Source organism: Nipponia nippon, unplaced genomic scaffold (genome assembly GCF_047370975.1).
Source record: "Nipponia nippon isolate SJK-2023a ecotype South Korea unplaced genomic scaffold, ASM4737097v1 scaffold_31, whole genome shotgun sequence".
NCBI lineage: Eukaryota > Metazoa > Chordata > Aves > Pelecaniformes > Threskiornithidae > Nipponia > Nipponia nippon.
In genome coordinates this window covers 2,289,926-2,313,983 of record NW_028262349.1, presented here as the reverse complement: position 1 = coordinate 2,313,983, position 24,058 = coordinate 2,289,926, and the positions used below count along the sequence as shown (strand labels likewise).

Genomic DNA, 24,058 nt, shown 5'->3' with positions numbered 1-24,058 from the left:
CTCTGTTCATTTTGCGTCTGCTGTCTGTGCGGCACTGAATGCTGCTTTACCACAGAGAAAGCACTAAATTCGTATCTGGGAATAAGCAATACTTTCAGTTGCAAAATGAATGGTGTTAAGGAAAAAAAAACCAACACACAGATCTGCCAGTTACGGGCTTGTGGTCCGACGCCAGTTTGCCTCCTCCGCCTGATGGCTCGGGCCCGCGGCGCTGGGCTCTGTCCTCACCGTGGGGTTCTCGGCAGCCCGAGGCCGGCGGGGAAACCTCGGTAAAGGGATTCCTTCGCCTGAAACAGCGAGAGCTGCTTCTCCGCGGTGTCATTCTGCGATTGCCACGCGGGCGGACAAACTCCTGCTAGGGCCGTTCTAGGAAAGAAAAGCCGGAGGCTCTGCTTCACCCCCGTCCCGTGGCTGCAACCGGGTCTGCGCCAGGAACCGTCTCACCTTCTGTTCTGCCACAGGCCGCTCTGGGAGCACAAAATCTAACTTAAATCTTATTTTGTTTGACCAGAGGTGAGATTTCCTTCCTGATCAGCTGTGCCAGCGAGGTGGGGGACTTACTGTTGCTATTTTTCTTCTCGCTGTATTTAGCCGCTCAGTTAAGATATCCTGCTTTCCTTCCATTCAGCAAAATGGGTCAGCGTTGCGTTGTTCCTCGTAGCCTTGGGATTGCCCCCGCCCGTGGCCGCAGGAGCTGCCGCCGACGCCGGCTCCTCGCAGGGGCTGATGGCCGGGACGGTGCAGCAATGCGGCTGGCGGAATTAACGGGTTTGGCTTCAGATTTCCTTCCCCGGGGCTCCGTCCCGCCACAGCGTGAGTTGCCCAGCTCCTGCCTGACGGCCTGCGCTGTAGCCCTGGCTCTTCACGCCTCAGCCCTGACGCTGGGCTTCCCCCACCCGACCCGAACGCGCGGCCCTGCCCCAGGGATACCGGCTGGCGCTCGTGCAATGAATCATTATAAAAGCGATTATGTTCTTTTTGCAAAAAGCGCTTCTTTTTCGGAGGGGCCAAGGCGAATCCTCACTGCGCTCCTCACCCCTGTCCCTGACAAGTCCCAGTAACCTTTTCCCAGCCACCTCAGCCCAGCTGGGATGGGCTGGGAGGGAGATGCTGGTGCTGGTGGAACAGAAAGCGTGCGGTGCTGATGCCACCTAGTGCCTCTGAACATGGGGCTGGACACGGCGAGCAGCGCTGGCCTGCGCCGCCCAAGCCCACTGCGGGCACCCCAAGGAGCCCAGCCGGCCGCCAGCTCCTTCCTGAGCCCATCTGGAGTTCTCTTACCGTGAGAGCGATGAGAAACACACTGGTATTTTAAGATGTTTCGGAGTTGCTTCTTCTGGCACAGGCTCATTCTCTGGGGATCCTAAAATGTGAAATTAAGCAAAGCCACAAAACTTGAACTTGCTGTCACGGGAGGTTTGCTGCCTGCTGGGCTCCTGGGATGCTGCGGGGAGGCTGCGGAGGCTCGGCCAGCCCTCGTGCCGTCATCCCAGGCTGCCTCCACGGCTCCGCTTCGGTAACCCCCAAACCATGTCAGACACGGGGCAGGAGGAGGAGATCTCGTCCTGCTTTGAGCTGAGGACAACTCACCGTCCCAGCAGCTGCCTGGTATTTAGGAGCAGCCCTGATCTCTGATAGCAATCGAGCTCTTGTGGACTTCAGAGAAATTAAACCTTAATTCCTCTTTGCTCTTGTGGTTTCCTGGAGCACAGGGTAATTGCTACTCCAAGTGCTGCCAAAGCTGCGGTCTCTGAGTAATTGGAGTGTGAGCGGATCTTGTTCTGATTAGGGCTTGGCTGGGGCTGGCGTGTGCTTGGGGCAGCGGGATGAGGAGCGTGCGCTCATCAGCCCACGGGGCTTGTTGGGAAGGAGCGAATGGCCGTGCCGAAAAACCTGAGCCCGGGCTGTGCTGGGGGCTCTGCCTGCCGGCCCGCACGCAGCGAGGGCAGGGGGACCACTGCCTCGTCCCTCACCCCCTCGCGCTGGGAGCTGACACGCCTGTCTCTCGCCGCCACAGATGACTGTGGCCAGCACAGGCGTTTCTGTGCTTTGCTATTGCTTCATCCCGTGTAAGACTGAGACCTGCTGGGCCTCGGGGTCTCTGTTGCTGCCCAAGGTCAACACATGACAGCAAAGACGAAGGATGCGTTAACAGGGGCCCTGTGCGAGGCCTCGCTGCCCCTGGCAGGAGGCTAACGAGCGATGGTGCAACGAGCCCATGGGCGCAGCCCGTGGGTGCCGGGCTCTCACGGCACACACAAATCGGTTTTTCTCTGAACGGAACAGGAAGCAGTTTGCGGCAATTGCTGTCCTCGCAGCCATCGCTGGTTCAGTGGCTCTCTGGGCCCCCCCACCGGGCGCTTCGGGGTCCACGACCCCCCGGGCGATTCTGCTGGACCCTCCCAGAGCCCCGACCCCTGCGAGGCTGGGAGCGAGCGTCGGGGCAGCACCGGGGCCACCATCGAAGGAACTGCAGCATGGGAGAGGCGGGTTTGTTTGCGCCGTCGGAAAGGGGAAGCGGTGAGATGGTTGAGCCAGAGGCCCCCGTGAGCAAACCATCCGCACGGCTGCTGCTTCCCCGATGAGTCTCTGCTTCTCGCTTTGCTCCAGCAGCTCGAGAAGAAGCTGGGGCTGTCAGGTGCAAGCGTGCACAGGGAACTCGCCAGAGATGCTTCCAGCCCTCAGGGTAAGTCGCTCTCTGCACCAGCTCCATCCCACGACAAACAGGGTTCTCACTCATCTTCCTCAAGGCCTTGTGAGGAAGCAGCTTGTCTTGAAGCCAAAAGTCCAAGCGCTGGGGTTCGTTCAGCCTCCCCCGGCACACACGAAGGCAGAATGTGGGCTGGGAAGCCTCAGCCTACGAGGAGCTTCACTCTGCTGCGAGCGAAGAGGAGGAGAGGAGATCAGGGCTTAACCCACAGCGTTAATGGCTGCCTTTGGGGCAGCGCTGGGGCGGCTGAACACCCTACGGGTGCTGCTCTTGGCTCCTGCCGCAGTGCCGCAGCTGAAGGTTTGCAAGGACACGTGGGCACTGCCCACAGCTGGGCTGGGCTGGGCACAAGAGGGGCCCGCGCCCAGGTTCCCCAAATCCCCCCCCAAACTCCCTCCCCAGGGCTGGGGACCCGTGTTATCAGGGAGATGGAAGCAGAGGGGATGTGGGGAGGGTTGTGCTGGGCAGATGATGCTTTGGGGTTTGTGGCCGGGTGAGGGAAATGCTCTCTGCCACCTGCCTTTGTATAACACCAGCCCAGCGTGGGCTCTGTGCTGTGGAGGTGCCTGTGGCTGTTCCCAAAGTGGTTGGGCTCTGCTCAGCGAGGCCGCAAGCATCAGCTGAACAGCGGGGAGAAGATTCAGGTCTGGCCTGGGAGCCCAGCAGCCACACAGGGGTAAAACTCGGCTTCTTCAGCCTAATGGAGGCGTTGGGAGCAAAGCTTGGAGCCAGTCTGGGCTGCGGGGCTGGTGCCAATGGGGAGCAGTGGGCTGGGGGACCTCAGGGTGGGGAGTTTGGTCTCTTGGGGCAGTTTGGAGACAGCTGAGATTGCTCCCACCTGCCTCCCTGCATGGGAGAGCCAAGAAGGGCTTGGAGAAGGGTCCCTGCCAGGGGACGGGGACTCGCTGCGAGCTGCTGCTGATGTTGCAGATGGAGAGGGTCTCACGCCTTCCCTCGCAGAGGCTCTGCTGTGGCACTTGAAAACGATGCCAAAGGTGCAAATATCAAGCCTGTGGTCTTAACTCTTACCCTATGCTTCCCAGGTGAAGGTTCTGCCCCTGCAAAACTGCCTTAAAGGTGATGGTTTGTCAGGCTGACAGCTGATCATCGTGAGTGGAGCAGGGAGGGGAAGGGGGTTATGGTGGGTGAACAGCTCATTCTCCGTTTCCATCTGCAAGCCTCGAGCAGGGTTCAGGGGCTGTGTGTGCTCCGGGGCCACTGATCCCTGGGGCTCTGCTGTAGGAACTGGGACTGTAGGGTCAGGGACTTCCTACAGCAGAGCGCCAGGGATCAGTGGCCCCGGAGCACACACAGCCCCTGAACCATCACACAGGTGGGAACGCCAGAGACCAGGAATTGCTCTCTGGCTACAGCTTCCATCAGCTGATACTTCTGACAAAACACTTGGCTTCTCCACTCCCCCCTTGGCAGCCCCTGGGCTGCAGCCTGCAGTGCTGCCTTAGACCGCGCTGAGCTCTGCCGTGCTCTGTGCTGTCGTCTCCTGCTTGGGCTTATACCTTGCGCGGGGCTCGGAGGGCTCCCAAATGTCAGACTCGCTGCTCAACCACTCCTGGCCATCGTTCTCGAAGCGCTGGAAGAAGAGGTGGTCCTTTAAGCGAGGTAATGGCCTGTGCACGGGGAGAGCGGTCTGAGCCGTGTGGCGGGAGCTGGGCTGCTGCAGGGCGGTTGGGAGAGCCTGTCCCAGGCGAGCAGGTAGCAAAGAGCGCTGGGTTCCCCAGGCAGAGCTTGGTGCTGGGTGCACCCCGCTCCTCTCTGCAGGGGACACTGCGTGCGTCTTGGTTAAGGCTTGTCCTTCCGTTTCATCTTCTTTTCAAGGCATGTTAATGCATTTAGGAGCTGGGTAACGGGTTAAATATCAGCCTTCTGGTTTTGTAATAAATTTGTTTCGTTGCTGCCAGTGAGCTGGAGGTCCCGGTGTCTGCAGACAGCTGCCTCCGCACGGCTGCCTGGCGAGGGCTGAGCTATATGGCGAGAGTTTGGTGTTTGAGCAGATGCTGGGGAAAAGATTCCTCCAGTCTTTCGGAGCGGGCTGACGAGCAGAGCCCCCGTGTGCGGAGCGCGGGCTGAGCCGTGGGGGTTTGTGTGGCACCGGCTGGGCTCCATGGGGTCCAACAGCAGGGACGGGAATGGTGCAAACTGGCCTCATTCCTGCAGGCAGTGCTGTGACTTGGAAAGAGGGGAGTGAGAGCCGCGGGAAGCGGGACGTTTGCAGTCCCGGAGGAGCTGGACACTGCTGTCCCTGCCTGCAAACACTGCCTTCAGGCTGATGCTTTCGGGTACCTTTATCTGTGGCATTACAGCTCTTGATACTCTTTCTTCCTCATTATTTCCGACCCCCCTCCCCCAGTTCTCTTCCGATGTGGATGTGCAGGAGACCGAGATCCAAACCGAACGGTCAAAGGAAGGTTAATTCAGAGCAGGAGGCAGGGTCATGCAGGCTCTGATCTGTGGCGAGCCCCGGCTAGGACACCCCCTCCAGCCTTGCCAGGGCTGTGCCTGCTGGGGCAGCTATGGGCTCGCTGGGAAGGCTCAGGTGGGCTAATTTCTAAATAAATAGAACAGCCTCGCAGTGCTTGCAAGCACTGACTGCTTTGGAGAGTCTCGGAGGAGCCCTCTCCCCCCAGATGTGCTCGCAGCGCAGTTTGTCCCGCTGGGGCTTGTGCTGTGGGCACAAAACATTCGGGTTTGCTCAGCTCCGCTCCTGGCACTGGGTCTTTGCACCACGGCACTCACCGGTCCGTGTGGGACCTTCCCTCGGTGCCCGGCAGAGTGGCTGGAGGAAGCTGCACGGTGACTCTCGTGACTTGGAGAGTATCAGAGGGGCTGCAAATCCCTCTCAGCCCCGCCGAGACCCTTCAGCTGAGAGTGAGCTGCGGGCTGTGCTGGCTCCCCACTCCCCTGGCCCTTCATGCCCAGAACCCAGGCCCCAAACGCAGCGATAAGGCAGCGGCTCGCTGTACAGTATGTTACAGTGTTGGACAGCTTATCTTCTCCCCTCCTCCAGCCTGGGCCGCATGAGCCAATCCCCACTGCTGCCAGCGGCCGATGATGTGGGGCCCAGACCGGGCGAAGGACTGCACTTCATCCAATTTTGGCACAGCAAGTTTAGCACTTGCTTTACAGAGGTTTTACCCCATAGCTCTGGGCATCCTGCAGGGCGGCACATAAAGGGCAGCTGGTGCGGGGCCAGCAGGGCAGGAGACAGGAGGAGACCGAATAATTTTTGTTTCTTGTCCGTGATGCTCTCCGTGGTTTCCCAACAGTCTCTACCCCTGATTGCTGGGAAATGCCCAGACACTCTGGTCTTTCCTTCCTCTTGGGACTGTTTCGCACAGCAGAACTGACCAGTGCCTTTGTCCTGCCGCCTTTGGTGTGGCCTTTCCCCAGTGGAAATGCAGAGTGTTTGATGCTTGGAGGATGTGACCTGTGTGGCGAGGGCTTGCATCCCTGTTTCCTCTGATGTTTCCCCTGCCAGCGCCAGCCTGGCTCCAGGGTCACTCGGGGACTTGCAGCATCCTGCGCCGAGCAGCAGAGCAGGCAGGTGAGGACAGGCCACTGCTGGCAGAGCTTGTTCCAGTGCTGGCTGCTCCGGTGCTGCCTCCTGCTGTGACGCTTGCAGGTGCGTCTCCAGTGACCGGCCTGTCCGAGGGAAATCGGCAGAGGCAGTTGCAGAAGGGAGGTTTCGACTGTAGGTCTGAAATGGAAGTATTGAAATCTCTGTTGGGCTCCCAGTGGCCTTGCACGCAGTTAAAGCAGCATGGAGTTTTCTTCCTTGAGACAAACGCGTGGGCTCGATCCCACCATCCCCACGGCATCGAAACCCCCGAGACCGTCCCAGGCTGTCACGTGCAGCGGAGGACGCCTGTCACTGCTTCCTTCCTCCCCACGCGGGAGCCCAGAGTCATCGCATGTCGCCTGCCGGGAAGCTCCGGCAAAGCGCGGCAGAGCCCCGCTGGCGTGCAGGGACCTGCCCGGCCCAGGCAGCGACGCTTCCTCCCCAGCTCTGCCCTGGGAATTCCTCCGATGAGGCTGCTCCCCGCAGCAATAACCTTTTATGGTTCCCAGCCAGAGGCGAATTAAGCAACTGCAATACCAAATCTGCTTAATGTTTCCCTAAAGCAAACAGTGTGTGTTCTTGAAAGTGTCCTTTTGTCATCCCATCTCCAGCTTCAGCTGAGTAAAGGTGAACGCTGCTGTCTGCCGGTGCCTGGGGAGCTAAGATGTCCCGTCCCCTTACCACCGCGCCGCAGCGAGATGGAGCATGGGTCCTCCCAAACAGGCTCGCGCGCAGAGTCCAGGAGACTCGAGCGGCTCCAGAGCTTGCTGTGCTTGCTGATACATGGGTGACCACCTCGATCACGGATATCGGGATGTTCACAGCCCCTCAGACCTGGCTCCCTCCTGTGCACGCTCCACGCTGGTCTTTCCTTGCTCGTCGTGCCAGAACTTGATGCCTGAAAGCATTTTTCCCCCGTGAGCCCCTCCAGCAGCCCCCCTTGCCCAAGCGTCCGCACAGCTCGGCTCTATACATGGTGCCAGCCCAGCACCAACCGACTGAGGCGTCAGATGCAGGGAGCCCTGAATTGTCGTGTCTGGCGCTCACACATTGCCTAAAATGGTCTCCCCTTCGCTGCAGCCCCGTGCTGCTGCCTAACGGCCACTGCCGCCGAGTTCACCGGGGGCTGGCTGCAAAACTGATTTATCGCGTGTTGAACGGGAGCGTCTGAAGCCTCCGCGGAGGATATAAGTCGTTTGGTGGGCCTGGAGGGGGTCTGTTGACTGCAGCCTACATCTTGGCCAAATCCTGAGCCCTGCATGGCACAGGCAGAGCACAGGGAATATTTTCCAGGCCTCCAAGGAGCTGACTCTGTTCCAGGGATCCACTTCAGAGCTGCAGGCTGGAAGCCGGTGCAGGCCCAGCGTAGCCTTGGCAGGACGGCCGGACCCTGCTCGGGAGGAAAAAACCGCTTTGTTTGAGCTAAACCTGCAGGCCAGGGCTCTGGCCTCTGTCAGGCCACAGCGCTTGTCAGCTCCTGCAGCTACGTCCCTGCCGCCTCTCGGGGCTTTGCTGCTTGCTCTGTGGCGAGTTCGCTGCTGCACGGAGCGGTGAGGGCAGAGAAATCTCCTTTTTCTTCCTTCCTTTGACTTGTATGAAGGGAAATACCATTTGTCCTCACCTCCCTGGGACCCTCCCCACCACCTGGTTGCTCCCCTTGGGTCCATTCTACCTCAGCCTTCGTCCCAGCCTGTTTTGGGGGTTCAGCGGCTTTTACTGCCTGCTGACAGCTTTGGCTGCTCAGTTTCCTCCAAGCTCCTGCCAAAACCTGCACTGCTTCAAATGCGTATTCACTTCAAAACGCTGATTTTTTTATTGCAAGCTGAATAGAGGCAATCCAGGTGCATCTGAGGAAAGCAAAAGGGGATGTTCAATGGCTCACTAAACCTCTGCCAGTTTTGCAGACAGAGCATTATGGATGTGGCTCAAGGACATCCTGGGCAGGAATTTGTCTATTAATTAAAAATGTCTTGGGAAGTAAATTCTACAGCCTTGCTAGAAAGCCTGTTTCAAATTTCCCCTGCTCTTATAGTTAGAAAACCCTTAATTAAAATACTGCCTTCACAGAGTGTTTTCTTTCTATATTATTTATAGACCCTCACTTGAAATTTCTGCACACATTTAAACACACCAAACGCTCCTTAAAGCAGAAAATCTGGTGTCTGCAGTGTGCAGCGGGATCCAAGGAACGACCCCCCAAACTCTCCCTCATGTTTGCTGCCTTTTTCTAGTGGGCACCACGCAATTTCTGGCTGCGTTGCGTAGCATTAAAACCCACAGCAGGATGCAAGGTTTCCAAGAGTGTGTTTTTTAACAATATCTTCCTCCTTAATTTTTTTATACTTGGCTTTCCTGGAGTGTGATGGGTTTCTAGCAGTTTCTTGCTGTTTTTTCCCGTCGGATAGATATGGCTGCTTACAGTCTCTTGCTATTGTTCTCTGCATCTTCAGAGATCCACCACGGTGTTTCGGCCAACAGCCTGGCTTTTTTCCATTCGCCTCAGCTGTATGCATCTCGAAGGAATAAAAGGCCTCCGTGAGTCATGCGATGGTTTAGAGATCGTGGCTAACATTTACAGTGTGTCTCGTTACATAGGAATGTGCTTCAGTCAGCTGGACGATCTATTGTACCACGAAGTACGTCCAGACCTTGTTTTTGTTTCTCAATGAGTTATTGGATGGTGTACGCACACTCAGGTTCACGCTCACTTAGCCTCCTGCGTGGGGAACATCCACACGAGTGAGCCGGCACCAGGAGAATTATGCGCTCCTGCTATTGCTCTGCCTATTCAGCGTTGTCTGGAGTCACTAATGTGCCTCCAATTTGGCCTCCCAGGGGCATCCTTTATTCCTTACGGATGAACATAAAATCACTGTCAGTACTTTTATTCATAGATTTCTGCTTTAAAGGTCCATAATGTCAATAACAGCCATCAAAATGTGCTTAACTCTTCTGTTTTACTGTGGAAACAGCCTCTGCAGCACAGGGCATCCTAGGAGCGTCTGGCTGGGATGGTGCAAGCCCAGTCTCTGCCCTTGCATGTGCCATGGTTCGAGGGATGAGGTTTCTGCTGTTGGGGGACCCCTACACCAGGTTTCCACAGGATCAAGGCTGCCGAGGTCCTGAGATTGCCTGGCAGTGCCTATCTTCAAGGGGCGAGGGAGCAGAGGCCACGTGGAGCATTTCAGTGCTGCCTAATGTCACCCCTCTGCGCGTGGCCGATTTTACGTCCCTCCTGGCCATCTGCTCACATGCTGTGGCCTCCTCTGTCTTGCAGGGTCCGACTGCAAGCCATGCTTACGGCCGTTCACTGACCACAGCACCCCTGCTTTGGAGTATCACAACCCCAAAAGCTTCCTCCCACCCCTGACTGCTGAGGATGACACCTTCTCCACCAGCATGGCTGAAGAAAAGGCAAGTGTCCTCTTTCCTTCCGCTGCCGCTGTGCGAGGCAGGAGCCAGGGTCAGCAAACTGGGTGGTCAGCACCATATTCAGAGGGGCTGTGGTGGAATAAGGATGGGGGAAAGGGGTACCGATCCAGACTGTCAAGGAATACAAGGTTTTATTGCTTCTGCTTCTGGGAAAAATCATACTTCTGTGCTTTGTATTGCTGTTAGGGGGACTGAGGCACAGAGGGATCCCAGGGGCTGGAGGAAGCCGAGGGGCTGGGGCAGGTCTGGCTGCGAGGTGCAGCAGGAGAGGGCTACTGTTAGAAAGTCTGGTTTGAGAAGCCCAGCTGCAGCTGCAGAGGGGCTGTTTGCCATGAGAAAGGAAAGAAAAGCAGCTCCAGCTCTGCACACGAGGTGTCCCCTTCGCAGGAGGTGTGCAAGGCTCTCCGACAGGGTTTGTGCGCTCAGGCTAAGCTGTCGCTGCCTTGCAGGAGGACTCATCTTCCGCAGAGCTGGATGTCCCAGCAGCGGACTTGCACAGCAGCACAGAGGATCTCCTCTCAGACTCTGCTCTCCATGGCACGGAGTATTACAGAGATCTGGGACTCCTGAGCTCGCCAGTTGCCAAAACAGTGCCAGAGACGGCAGCGCAGCCGGAACAAGCAACGCAAGCTGTGTCTGCCATTCGCTTATTGGAAGAGAGACCAAGGGTTCTGAGCAAAATGTCTGTGGATGTTGCTTTTTCCAATCCTGTTTCTTGCTCGGTACGTTACGGTGAGGCCGACTGCCGCTTTCTGAACAAAGGCCACATTTGCTCCTGTGCAGCAGTGCCAGAAGATGGTACCAGCTCTTCTGAGTGTCCTGCAGAGGCAGACAAAGAGCTGGACCTGCAGGAGGCCAAGGAGTCCTTCCCCACGCTGGTGAGATCTATGTCTACCTCTCGGAGGCACAGCTGGGAGAGCCCTTTATCACCCGTGGACTGCAAGCGCAGGTAAAGCGGGACCGTGAGCAATATTTGATATATGCGGTACAATGACGCTGCGTGAGGCTGGAGCGATCACACTGCCCTGAGCTCCAGCTGCTGCTGGGTGGTCTCCCTCCCTTGTCAGCATCTGCCAAAGCAGCTGGACGCCTACTGCTCATGTTGGGTGGGATGTGGAGAAACAGATGCTAGGGCAGCAAGAGGATTTCATATCTCCTTGGCAGTAGGAAGACCCTCTTTTCCTAGTCTTGGGGCCGGGAAGAGGATCTCTCATCTGGGGAGAGCTCGTTTCTGTCTGGAGGGAACCTTGAACAGCATCAGCGGCCCTGATGGCCTCCATCCTCTAGCTCAAAGGGAACTCTGCACACCCAGAGGGATTAAGAGAGCTCCGTCAAATCCTTTTTCTTCTTGCCTGCAAGCCGGCTTAGTGGGGCCTGTGCCTGCAGTCGCCGCAGTGTCCTCCAGCCCTTTGGCCTCCACGTGGCTGCAGCGGAGCATGTATTTTGTGGTGGGGTGCTGAGCTCTGGCTGGGAGCAGTTTCCAGGCGTGGCGTTGCTGCCGTGCTGTGCTCCTGCCACATGAAAGCCTTGGGCTCCAGATTTCTATGTGCATGCTTTCCCTGCTGACAAATGTATTGATCTCCCAGATGACTGGGAGTTAGGTGCAAGCCAGCAAGGATTATTTTTATCTCTCCTCCTTATAAGGTACCCTAAAATTATCTCAGCCTGAAATCTTGGCAGTTCTTTATCAAGCTCGGATGTTGGTTCTCAGACTAATTGTTCCATGTGCCGTGCATCATTCACAGTTTATGCTGTGTAAGAGGCACATGAACAACAGCGGCACAGAGTGGCCGTCAGTGTCAGGGACTTGTTCGGTCCCCTCGCTGGGTGATTAAGCACGTGTGAGCGTGGGGCCCGGGAAAGGGAATACGCCCCGCTGTCCCCTAAGCAAATGCTTCCTGCAGCCTGTCTCTGGCAGCAGGAACGAAGTGACAGTGATCCGCAGACAGAACCCACACAGAGAGTAAGATTTTTCACTGAGCCCTATCCATCATTTTGCTCCTATGTTGTTGGCACTGCAACAGCACTTGGTGTTCAGGAAACCGTGGGGCACTGGGGTAGCTGGTCCACCCCTCATTTCCCAGAATAGGATTTCTTTTCCCTTCCTTGAAGCTGGGCCCTGGTGGGAGCAGGATTTGTGACATGATGCCACAGCAATGATTCGCTAAACGACAACATCTGCTGTTTCTAAATGCCCAGAGGGACTTTCCTGGCAATGCAGCTAAGGGCAGCAGCTCTCACACAGGCGAGGCAGGCTGCTGTCTGGGTGGCTGCTCAGTCTCAGGGGTTGCTAAGAGATTGGCGGGAGCCATCCAGCACTACACATCCCGGGTGACCAAGGAGCACGTGGACTCACTGATGGCAGCCAGAGAAGCTGTTTTTTAACAGGCTCAGGACTTGGTGTCCAGGCTGATGCTTCCTGGCATTTCCTTTTCCATGTGCCAGCTGTGGTGACCCTCCTTGTTCCAGCTGCATGAGCTCTTTAGGACTGTCCACCCAAGGCTAGGACATTGCAGGGACTGTGCCGTGCCTGGCAGCATGAGATGGGCCTGCTAAACTGGCTTGTTCCTCTTCCTTGAATTAGGTTCAGCCTGGATGCCACAGAGGTGGGCAGCGACCCAGAGCAGGAGGATGTGGAGAAGGGGAGCCGGTCCTGCCCGCAGCCACGCATCTCCCTTCAGCTGCCCAAAGGGGAACTGGAAACCTGGAGCAACGGTGGGGCTGGCATGGTGATCAAAGTGGAGATAGAGCCGTTGCTCCCGAACCTCACGGTCAGCCCTGGCTTGGAGGAGGGGGTGAGTGCACGAGGGCTGCGTGCATATTGGCAGCAGGGCAAGCTGGGGGTGCAGGAGGCAACGCACATGGGTGTCCACTGCAGGCTGACTCCTTTGATGCCAGCGTTGAACCAGGTACGCCAGGAGATCTGCAGGAATCTCAGCGAGGATGGGCTTTCTCTGCTCTGGGACGAACTGCCCCTTCTTGCAGGATAAAGGCCCTAGAAGCTGGCTGCTGCACAGCCCTCTCTTCCCATCTATCTAGTTGGAATTTCCCTTGCTGCAGCCTGTGCCTGTTGCTCTGTCACTGTGCACCTCTAAGAAGAGTCTGGCTCCATCTTTTCTATAATCCTCTGCTAGGCAGTTGAAGACAGCAGTGTGACACCCCCTCTTTCACACTGCTTTCCTCTGGGGAAGTTCTTTGGATTCAATTAATATTAAAAGGACGTTTGTATCACAGTGCTACATGTCCTATAAAAGTGAGAGGTGCCTAAGAAGGTTTTGGCCAAGTGTCACTTGCTTCAGCCTCCCTGGAGCCCACACCTGAAGCCAACAAACAGCTGGGCCTTATGGCGTCCTGTCGTCATAACACTGACAAAACAAGGAAGGGGTGAGGAGTCAGCCGGTTCCCAGCGATATCTTGGGTCTTGATCTAATCCTGGGCTCTAATATACCCTGGGTATCAAACCAGGCAGCAAGGGAATCCGCCCTGAGGCTCCCAGGGTGGGCAGGCAGGGTAGGAGGCTGTGGGAAGGCAGGGATGATCATGGGCACTTAAGTCGAGATTCCCTGCCTTGCACCTTGCCAGCCGTGCTGTGCCCCGATGGAGGCTCCTGTGGTGCACAAAGGACCAAAGATGTCCGTGACTTTTCACCTCTCCAGGAATGTGGCAGCAACGGGAAGAGACTGAGGTCGAGGTCTGTCCCATCAGCCTGCGAGACCATTGCCTCCCCTCAGATACCTTGCAGTTTTGACACATCTGTTCCAGCCGTGGAAGGTTGGTATAGACTATATATATGGCATTAAATGAGTTCAAGGTGTTTGTGATTAAGATTAAAAACTGGAGACGTAGCCTCTGCAAGCCGGACATCCTCTGCCCTTCCCTTCTACATCGTCCCAGGAGCTCCTGAAATAAAAAGTCAAGCTGACTTTGAGTCTGATCCTGGCTGACAGCGTAGTCTAAGTGCAGACATGCCCAGCCCCAGTGACACATTGCCCTACAGCCTCACCGTGACTGGTGCATTGGTCGCTCCCTACCCGCGCAAGGCGAAGGCGGTATCCTGGGAACAAAAGGCACTGCTTCATCTGCCTGGGTTTAAATGTACCCTTTCTCCTCTACCCCAAAGATGAGGCAAACATGGCCTCTGTGCAGGCCCCTTCTGCCAGCAGTGCTCTTAACTAACCCACCGTGCACAGCTGGCAGGGGAGCAGGCTTTGGGACAGGGCTGGCAGGTTCTGGTTTCTGCACTGAAAGCTGAAGAGCCTTAGAAAAACAGAGGCACCCTGGCTCCTGTAAACGTAATTTTGGCCTTCTCTGTGCTGCTGGAATCCATTAACCTCTCCCACCTGTGAGGACTGCCCCGGAGCAAAATGTAGCGACTTGTTAAGAGCACAGCCTGGGAAGTGGAGGGGAGCTGGCTGTCATGGGGAGGGTCTCTGGGGTGGTATCAGCTCCTACCCTCTAGCTGCAAGCAGGAGCCTCAGAAGTTAATGTAATACAGACTGGAGAAGGGAGGGATAACAGAAAAGTGATGCAGCCTTCCCCTCCCTCACAGAAACGCAGTGCAGCCTTTTCCTCCCTAACTGCTCCCAGCACTTCTCCCTCCCCATTAAAGGCAGAGCGGGAGCCCAGCAAGATGAACAGGGTCCAATCACATAGCTTGCAACATGGCGCTCTGCAAAGGCAAACCAGGATCCCTGAGTGTGTTTTGTGTTCCAGGTGTTGAACCCCCTGCTCTGGAGAGGCTGGAGAAGGACCACGTGTCCCCAGACCACGTGTAGGTATTGTCAAGTCCTGGCTGTTTTGAGATGGCTGAGATTCTTGAGTATATCTGAGCCACTGGAGATGCAATAGCAAAGGAGAGCCCACTCCATGCTGAACCAATGCTGAGTAGTTGGTCATAAACCAGCGCCTGATGCCTTGTGGGGCGCAGAAAGTCTTTGCAAGGACATTTTCTAATCTCTCGCTTTTCTTTTGCCCCATCCCTGGTAGGCTAATTGTCCAGCAGGTACTTCAGGAGCTGAAACAATACCATGGGTAAGTGTGTCTGGGAGAGGGATGTGGGTGGGGAGGTCATGGGTCTGCCTAGGACCCACCTGGCAAATGACACTCGGTCCCCTGAGGTACCAGAATCACTGTATTCCAGTGAAACTAGGGTAGAATTGCAAAAAGTAGCATTTCACATGCCTCTTCTGTAACTCTAAATCTGTTCCTGCCCCGTCTCCAAAGATGAGCCTTTTCACTGCCCCAAAAGTTCTGCTCTTGTATTCTTTGCTGTGTGTCTGATGTCTTCTCCCTGCACAGGGCGAAGCAGAGAGTTTGTGTGCAAGAAGGCAGCGATTCTTCCCAGCAGAACCTAACCTGGTTTGAGTTCCTGTCTAATGAGTAAGTGAGACAGATGGTAACCCCCACACTGCGTTCCCAGAGCTGACTGATTTCAAGCCCTCTCCATCTCAGCTCTACTGCCCTGCTAATACTGTGTGCAGGACACTGGTATCTGCAGTGGCTCAGCCTCGTTGTGCATGACACTGGACAAAAACACAGAGGCAGCCAGAACTCGCACAAATAATTTGACAGTTCAGCTCCTTAATTTGCAAGTGTCCCATTAATAAAGGACATGACTGATGCCAAACCAGATCCTCCAGGAGATGGAAAGCTCAGAGATGGGGTCCTAAAGTAATGCTTCAGATGAACTTCATCAGTGATCTCCCTGCACTGTGCTTGGCCAGTTAACTTCCCCTTAGTTAAGACGTTTTCGGTCTTGTTTCAGAAATGAGGACAGTGGAAAGAGTGATAAAGCAGAGAAAGGCACGAAGGTGATGCGACGTCTGAGTTCCCTGCGGAGCCGAGTCACTGGGTCCTGGCAGAAGGATAAGGTGAGGGAGAGATGCTGAATTTATGGAAGGGATTGCGGAATTAGTCAAGTAGAAAAGGGGACCTGGGCAGTGTGAGGCCTGTAACAGAGCCGTGTTTTTCTCTCCTTCCAGGGTAAGAACAAAGAGCAACCAAAAGAGAGAGAGAAGGAGAAAGAGACAAAGGAGCCAAAAGAGAGGTGGAAAGAGATCAATAGGCACCAGCTTGTGCCAGGGGTTTTCTCCAGTTGCACCAGCTGCTCACTGTGTGCCAAACCTCTTGTGAATAAAAGTGGTCTGCAGTGCCTGAGTGAGTATGGCTGTCGCTGCCTTGCTCTGACCCAGCCTGGCTGTACCCTGCTCCCCCAGCCTCCCCTCCGGCCCTCTGCTTAAATCAGCCTCGTGGATTGCTTCACTTCTCTGCCTGGCTTGACTGTACCCCACCGCCCTGCTTGGCCTGGCTCGGTTGTTTCTCCAGATAGACTAAATGATCTCTAAATCCTGCCTGGCAATAGTTTATCCTCGTTTTCTTTGGCCGCTTGACCATTTCCTGCCCCTTTTCCCTAAGGAAGGTTCTAGGTCAGCTTTTCCTTTAATAATTTCTTTTGCAAAACTCTGCTTTGCCCAAGCAAATATCCGTGCTGCTTGAGTGAAGCTGGATCTTTTAGGCTGTTTTTTGCAGATGCAGTGATGTCTCAGCTCAGCATCTGCCCTGTGAGCGGGCACAGGGATTTCTAGAGCATCCAAAACTTTATTAACTAACACAACAGTCAAATGGTGCCTCCCAGAGCCTGCACAGGTGTGACTGTGGCTTTTCAGATGTAGGCAGTGCACAGGAATGGCAGCTGCTTCTTTGCCGGCGTGCATGGGACTCTGTCCCCCCACTGCATTCACTGTGGCATTGCTGCACGGCTTTGGCTGATGGACAAACCTTGTCCCTCCTCTTTGGGGCAGGTACTCAGGGCACTGAAGAACATTTGAATTCCCAAGGGAGTGTCTGTGGGCAGGGAAAATCTTCTGGAAATGAAAGAATTGCTCTCTTTCTCTACCTTGTATCCTCAAGCAATGCTCATGCTCCAGTAAGGGTCTCTCAGAGGTGCTTAAGGTCAGTAAAAGCTTCCTGGGGCATAAACGAACTGTCTGCCCTTCGACATGTGCTGTATTGTCCCTTCAGGGCAGCTGGAGGGAAACTGAAAAGGACCACAGGCCCAGCGGTTAGTGAACGTTTTTCAGGTGTCACAGCAACAAGTAGGAAGCAGGGAGCTGAATAAGAGCAAGTGCTTTGTGGATATTTAGAGAGAACCGAAATATTATGAGAGGAGGCAGAGTTATGTCTTGTCATTCCTGTCTGAGGAACCTCCTAGCAGCGGCTCTGTTTGCAGTCCTGCACGCTGCTTTACAAAAAATATCTGAACCCGAGAGGACGCAGACAGTCCTTGATCCCCAGAGCACCAAGAGGTTGGAGCCATGCTCTGTACGGTCCTGGGAACTCTGAGGTCATTGCTGGTGTGAGTGATTCTTCTCTGGACAGCTGCTTTGGAGATCTGTGATCTGGAGTGCAAGGGGTTGGAGCTAGCTGTTGAAACGGGTGTATCGGCATATTGTTTTCCATCATAAATGTGTGGGGATCGGACATAAGTTATCGTAACTTTTACCTTGTTTCTCAGCCCTTCCATGAGGAATCTGTGTTCTTGAGTCTTGCTAACATTCAGGAGAAAAACACCATGGTGGCTGAGGAACTGGTATGTGTTTGGGACTCTGTGACATCTCCTGTGGCTTTCTGGGCTGCGCAGGGATATGCTGCCCAGCCTAACATGGGCGGCAGAGCTCGTTTTTTCCGTGTTCCCTTTGCGGTGGCTTGAACTGAGGCTGAACAATTGGGCAGGGTTCTGAGATGTTCATCCAAATTAACGGCCTGTCTGTGGTCAGATCTGGATTGGGACTTGCTATGTGACAGCTGTTAGCCTGAGAGTGCCTATATTTGGATTATGCTGGACTGAAAAATTTGCAAGCTGCTTCTGGGTGGCAGAGTTGATAGTTGATATCGCTAGCTCCCGTTATTGCAGCTAGGAGCAGTGCGTGGTCTCCTGACAGGTCACTGATAGGGCTCTTGAAAAGCAAGCTTCGAGGCCACCGCGTAGCCAGAGCAGCATGCCCGCTTTTCAGAAGCGCGGGCAGCTCTGTCCGGGCTCAGTCTGAGCTGTAGTTGCTGCCAGGAGCTGAGGATATTTGGCTGCTCCTCTTGTTTTCTCATAATGAACGCACACTTCACCATCTCTACGCCTTGGCCCTCGGCCAGCTCTCGGTCCATCTCCTGGTCAGGTGCGGTTCTTTGGCTTATCGCCACGGTATTTTTAACTGCAGCACCACCACGTGGTAGAAATAAAACAGGCTCAGCGAAAGAAAAGACAAGAGAAGATGGTGGTTAAAGAAAGGGATGAGCTGAAGCCAGGGGGGAGGAAGGATAGGGAAATGATTGGGTCTTTTCACTGTCCTGGGGACGCACAAAGTCCAGTGGCTCCCGTGGCTGTGATGAAAGAGAGGAGTGAGAGCTCTTCTTATGAGAGAAAGTAACACCAGGAGGAATTCTGCTTTTAATTCAGAACAAGGAATCAATGTTCTGCTAGAAACATGCACGTGAGCTGTGAAGAAGGCAGGCAGCCCGGGTGGCCCCGTACATGGTAACTTGTTTCCCTCTCCCACCTGATTCCTCCCATCCATCCCGACACCACGCACAAAGTCTCCCAGGGAAGGAGGGAGGCTGAGGTGTATGTCGAGAGCACGGATGCAGGAGAGTTTCTGCAGCTCCAGTTTGAGTCTCACAGATGTGACGTTAGGGGTCTGGCAGGGATGAAAAACAGAGGAATGTTTGCAGTCACTGGGATCTCGACAACAGTGGCCACCCAAACTCTGCTGTTACATAAACTTTGAGCTGTGAGTCTCTAGGTTTACTGTTCACCTGGAAATGGAGAAAGCTCCTTTTCAGCCTTTGCTGTCAAGAGTGGAGAAGGTTCTGTGCCTAAATTAATCCTCTCTTATAAACATGCTTCCAGAGTTTATGCAACAAGAGTTAGATGAGTCCCAGGAAAGCCCTGACAGGAGGAGAGCTCTCCAAGCAGGCTGTGCCACGGAGGCGAGCCAAGGATGTGCTGTGGAAAATGGATGGCAGGAGGATTGCTTCCCTCCTAGCAACTTGAGCTTGAGCGCTGGGGGAGAGGTGGATCTTCTACGTCTTCTTTAGTTGAGACTTAAATCTCTGTTACTTTATGGGAAAGATAGAGCCCTAGGCCCCGCTGGGAGGTCAAATCAACCATCCTCTTCAAAAGGAAACGTATAGCTGCAACCAAAGCGTTCGGTAGGCTTCAGACAAATTCCTCTTCTTTAAGAGAAGGTGCTCAGTTTAATAAATCTTCCTGAATAATACAGGCTGTGCTGGACACCAGACTGTCCGCCTGTCCTAGCCTGACCCTTGCTGGCTGCTGCGGTATACAGGCTGATTTCTAACAAATTGCTGTAACAACTAGTCGCCAGAACTTACTTAAGGCACGTTGTGCAAGAGGTTTGGAGAGCTGTTTCCTTTCTCACAACAGTTTTGCGGGTAAATGGAGGACATGGGTCTCCGCAGTTTGTCAAGCAAACATCCTCCACCCATGCGTTTTTATCTTAAGGGGGAGAGGCCAGAATGGCTCTTGGTTTGGACTTGAAATTCAGTGTGTGAAATTCGCCTCTCACTTGGCACTCGTGCCTGCACACTGTTGCTTTTAGGATTCCCAGTGCAGCACCAATAAGCTGATAGGGGAAGGACAGTTTTGGCTCATAATAAGGAGGAATTACTTGATTTTTCTATCCTGAAGTTTCTGCTCACAGCCCACACAGAGTCCTGAGAAATCTGAAAAGCAGCAGGCAACCTGAAACTTTGCATTTCTGGAGAGAGGCACAGCTGCCAAAAAGCTTCTATTTTGGGGGAAAAAGGAGGTTTGGCTGCCGCAACATGATGACAGTGATAAATGGACTGGGAGTCCCACTTGGAATAAATGATTACTGACAGGAGTCCAAATCAAACAGGCGAAACCAGGGCGGCTGCGATAGGCTGTGGGTTAATGCGGTTATAAGCCAAAGATGCAGGATCTAAAGCAAATGTGAAAGTGGTCTGCAGCGCTGGTTTCAGAGGAAACCCTGCCGGAGCTGTCAGTCTGCTGACACAGAGCTGGCTCTACTGAGCTCTAGAGGTTTTAGAAAGGGAAGCTGAAGAATATACTATTCTCAGTGCTTCTCCTTTTCTGATTTTCACTTTCTTTTCATATCCGGGCAGTATTGCCTTCACCTGGAACATCTCCAAGGTGTGCTGCTCCTTTTGTACACTTGGCCTGGCAAACGCGTAAGGCTGCATGACAGTAATCTACCTGCAACTCATTCAATAAGAAATCTTTTGTTATTATAGGGTTACACAGGATTAGAAAGTCGGTGCTGTTCTCTTCTTTGCAATCCAAACCTTAGCTCTAAGCTACGAAGTCTTGCAGCTGGTTGCTGTGCCAGATTTTGCACCGATTTTGTGGAGATGCCCCGAGGCCAGCCGCACAAGCACAGCCCGTTCTCTCCGTGACAGCTGTAGTTGGGCAATCTGCAATGTTTTACTTTTATATTATAGCAAAGCACAAAGCTTGAAGCATCTAAGGATTAATCTGTCACAAAGTGACAGCCAGCTGTTTACTCCCAAACCGCTTTATTTAGTGATTATTTCTCTGTGGTGTTGAGAGGCCCTAATAAACGACTGGGACCTTATTGTACTTAGTCCTGTACTGAAGCAGCATGAAAGGGAACATTTCTGAAAAGCTTGCAACTATAAGATGAAGAGAAAAAAATAAAATCGATTAAACGGGTCGCAGTGTGGAAACCAGAGACAATATGGGTCCCATGGTAGTCTAGGATTTCAGCGCATTTCCAGCCCAAACGGTGGCAGGTTCTTTCAAAGCAGCGCGGGAAAGCTGTAGGGCGGATTTTGAGAGGGAAGTTTGTTTTGTAAGCGTGTGCGTTGCGTTTTCAAGCTCGACAGGCAACTTGGATGTGCACGATTTAAAATATGACAAACTTGGGATGGAAATCAGTATTGTAAATCCTCAGAGTGAATCATAGATCAGGAAGCAAGGTTAGGTCACGAGCTCTTCTAAGTTTTCCTCCTTGCAGAGTATTTCAGTGGTCTGGTACTATGCTAGGTCAAACCTTGTTGGTGTCAGGAAAAAGGTGGTTTTTCCCACAAGCAATTTAGTTATACAAGTCAGTGCATGAGCCTTCTGATAGCAGAGGTAATTCCCTTTGCTTTTGCTGTTTGTCTGCACAGGGGTCATTCGTGAAGGCCTGGGGAGGCACTGGCAGATAAGGAAGCCAGGGCCGGGCACCCAAACCTCGCCTTGGCAGGAGTGGCTGTAAACACTTCAGCGTGTTTTGAACGGCAAACCCCACCAGGCTTTTAATAACGAACTACGTATTCAGAGTAAGTCCTGGGCGCTGCACAAAGACGTGAACTACCGTGTTAAAGCTGTCGCTCGGGATGCGACATCCCATCCGTTACAGGGCCTGTTTAGTCTTTGTTCCCGCCACAGCCAGGCGCTGATGGAAGGCAGCTCCCCTGGAGACCCCCGGTGGGGCGGGATGTTTACATCCCCCGCCCGGGGCAGGGGAGAGGCCGGAGCGGTTCTCGGGCTCGGGGCGGGTGGCCTGGGACCCTCGTCAGGGCGAGGCCTGGTGGCTCTCGACTCCAGCCGCCTGCCCCGTCCGGGGAGCAGGCTGAGGAGAAGGCGCGGGCCGGGGGTGGCCGTGGCCGTGCCCTCACTGAGGAAAAGACACGGGCCTAAGGTGGCCGTGGCCTTGCTGAGGAGAAGGCACGGGCCTGAGGTGGCCGTGGCCGTGGCCTCGCTGAGAAGGCGCGGGCCGGGGGTGGCCGCGCCCTCGCTGAGGAGAAAGCGGAGCCGGGGTGGCCGTGCCCTCGCTGAGGAGAGGCACGGGCCTGAGGTGGCCGTGGCCGTGGCCGTGCCCTCGCTGAGGAGAAAGCGGGGCCCGGGGCGGCCGTGGCCGCGCCCTCCCTGAGGCGAGGGGACCCCCACCCCCGGCCGGGCCCCGGTGCGCAGGCGCGCAGCCTCCTCGCCCTTTTGCTTCCGGGACACGGGGGCGTTTCCTGTTGCTGTGGCGGCGGCTCCCGGGACCGAGAGTGCAACCGGCGGCTCCCCGGGGAGTCCGGTAAGAGACCGGGCTGTCAGCGCGTCCGCCGGCGCCCCGAGCCTCGGCCCCCGGCTCCCCGCTGCGCCACCCGCTCCCGGCCTTAGCGAGAGCCCTCCCGGCACCGAGAGCCCCCCTCCCCAGGGCTGCGGGAGGCCGCGGCCCGGTGACCGGCCCCCTCCCCGCCCCCCCATCGCCGGTCCCTGCGGCGGGGCAGCGCGGCCCCCGGGGCTTCGCACGCCCGCGCTGAGGGGGGGTTCAGCGGGGAGCTGAGGGGGGGCTCAGCGGGGGTCCCGCCCGCCGCCGCCTGGCAGCCTCCGCGCTTACCCAAGGCCGGGCAGCGCCGAGGAGATGCCGAGTTTGGCCGGGGCGGCGGGTTTATCTTCCCTTTCCTGACAAATCCCGCAGGGTTTATAGCCGTCCCAGCGTTAGCAGCTCAAGGCTTAATCCAGGGGACAAGGACGTAGCTTGTGAAGATCCAGTCTTTATCTTTTAGGGGATGAAGGAGGAGGTGAGATGTTACTGTGTGCGTTAGGGAGGCGAGCTGATGTAGCCTGACGTGAAACCGGTTCCCTTCGTGGCACAGCCTGAGTCTGAGCATCCTTGTGCTTGTGATAACGAAAGCCTGCGTCTTCTCGGTTGCTTGCACAGGTAGTGCTAGTGCTGGGGCTGCAGCAGTGAGCAAAGTCCGGGATGTACGTGAAAGAACCCCTCAAATGTATTAGGAAAAAAAACGGTGAAAACTTCTCTCTACCCACAATCGTGACGACTGACCCATTTTAAATATTCCGTGGCATATTAGGGAGAGGAGCGGGAGATAATATCAGATTGTAGGCTTAGCTTGTCTGTGCTGGGAAGGAAACCCCAGTAGGAGCGGTGACGGATTTTGGAGGATGTAGGAGGAAACAGGGAGTGATTCAAGCAGAAATAGCTTTCTGAGTATTTCTGGTACCTCGTTTGGTTTTGTTGCTCTAATCTGCAAAATTTCTGAATACTGTTTGAAGATTTTGTGCTGTGGTTTTGTTACTGTAGTATCTGTGTGTCTTCTGTGAGAACCAAGAGAAGAAATGGCTGCTTCTCAGTTCCTTCTCTCTCCCCTCTTAAGGGAGAGTTTTGTAGGTGGCTTTTTTATTTGGCAGTTTTTGGTTGGTTTTTTTTTTTTTTAATTTATAAAGTTATAAGGTAATAGTTTCTCTTTGCTATGGTAAAAAAAAAACAAGCCATGAAATATGGCTCTCAAACAGGAGCCGTCAGGCATTGTGTGTTGTAGTTCCACCTAATGTTTACCTATGAAATATTTTAAATACCTTTTATGATTGTCACAGTTGCTGCCTCAGTCCTGTAGTGTTCCTGTAGAATGGGGGAAGGGCTCAGCGTGAGAGAATTGGAATGGTACTCCTATTTCTTTTAGGATAATACGCTAATTTTACTTGGCATTGTTTAAAAAAAGAAACATCAGTTGTTCATTCGTTCTGGTTTGGGTTTCTGTGTTTAAAGAAAACCCCAAGCCCACCAGAACTTGCAGTGTTGGCAATGACACAACCCCACCCCCCCGTTCGTCTCTCTGATACTTTGACCATAAAGCCAGATACAGTGAGAAAGTAATTATAGGTTGTTTTTGGAGACAAAGAGGAATGCTTTAATAGGGAAGCTGAAACTTGATAATTTAGTGTTGTTGCTCTCTTGCGTGGACAGTCTCTGTTTCAGAATGTGAAGTATCCGATCACCCTGTACCCTTCCAGTTTTATTTTCTGCCTCTACGCAATTAGGTGAGTTAGCAAAACAAGTAAACGCCAGTCACCAAAGCCACCAGGACAACGTTAAATCTGTTCTGAGTTCCTGAAGATACCTGACCTGGATTTACCGAATACAGAAACTTCTTCCTGTTCCTGTGAAACTCCTCCTCTTTCCTGCGGAGATTTGTCACTCTGCTTTTTCTGGAATGCTGTAGTTGTTTGAAATGTTTCTCAGTCCTTGTGTTGTGTATCTTTATGTATAAATTCAGATTTTATATTCTATATTAATCATTTGTTTGCAAGTTGTTCAGAACTAAAAGTTTTGATTGTCAGTTCAAGAGAGAGGAATTACCTTGTGTGGTGTAAGGGTGAGGAAAGAAGGGAAGAGATTCTCCGTGATCCCTGAAGCATCGGACATTTGAAAACAGAAAAATTATTAATTTCACAAGAAAACTATTTTGTCCACAGCTCTCTTCTGCTGGTGGGATTTAATAGATGGTAGATATATCCTTAGCATTAATAGTGCTTGAGCTCCTTGCATCAT

General features: G+C 54.1%; 1 protein-coding gene across 5 annotated transcripts in view; it reads left to right on the top strand.

The window, feature by feature from the left end:
* The first annotated feature begins 2,338 nt into the window (after positions 1-2,338).
* The window catches only part of ARHGEF18 (Rho/Rac guanine nucleotide exchange factor 18), a 52,147-nt gene continuing 30,427 nt past the window's right edge, over positions 2,339-24,058 (top strand). For 2 of the 5 annotated variants that reach the window (XM_087769370.1, XM_087769369.1), the window contains exons 1-10: positions 4,072-4,330; positions 9,565-9,701; positions 10,169-10,668; positions 12,304-12,514; positions 13,376-13,490; positions 14,433-14,490; positions 14,706-14,750; positions 15,018-15,098; positions 15,484-15,589; positions 15,701-15,875. In XM_087769370.1, the coding sequence (XP_087625496.1) occupies positions 4,255-4,330; positions 9,565-9,701; positions 10,169-10,668; positions 12,304-12,514; positions 13,376-13,490; positions 14,433-14,490; positions 14,706-14,750; positions 15,018-15,098; positions 15,484-15,589; positions 15,701-15,875 (1,504 nt within the window). In that variant the 5' untranslated portion in view covers positions 4,072-4,254. Of the gene's footprint in view, positions 2,687-4,071; positions 4,331-9,564; positions 9,702-10,168; positions 10,669-12,303; positions 12,515-13,375; positions 13,491-14,432; positions 14,491-14,705; positions 14,751-15,017; positions 15,099-15,483; positions 15,590-15,700; positions 15,876-21,735; positions 21,800-24,058 lie in introns of those variants that run through there. The other 3 variants (XM_087769371.1, XM_087769372.1, XM_087769373.1) reach the window with 3 other exon arrangements.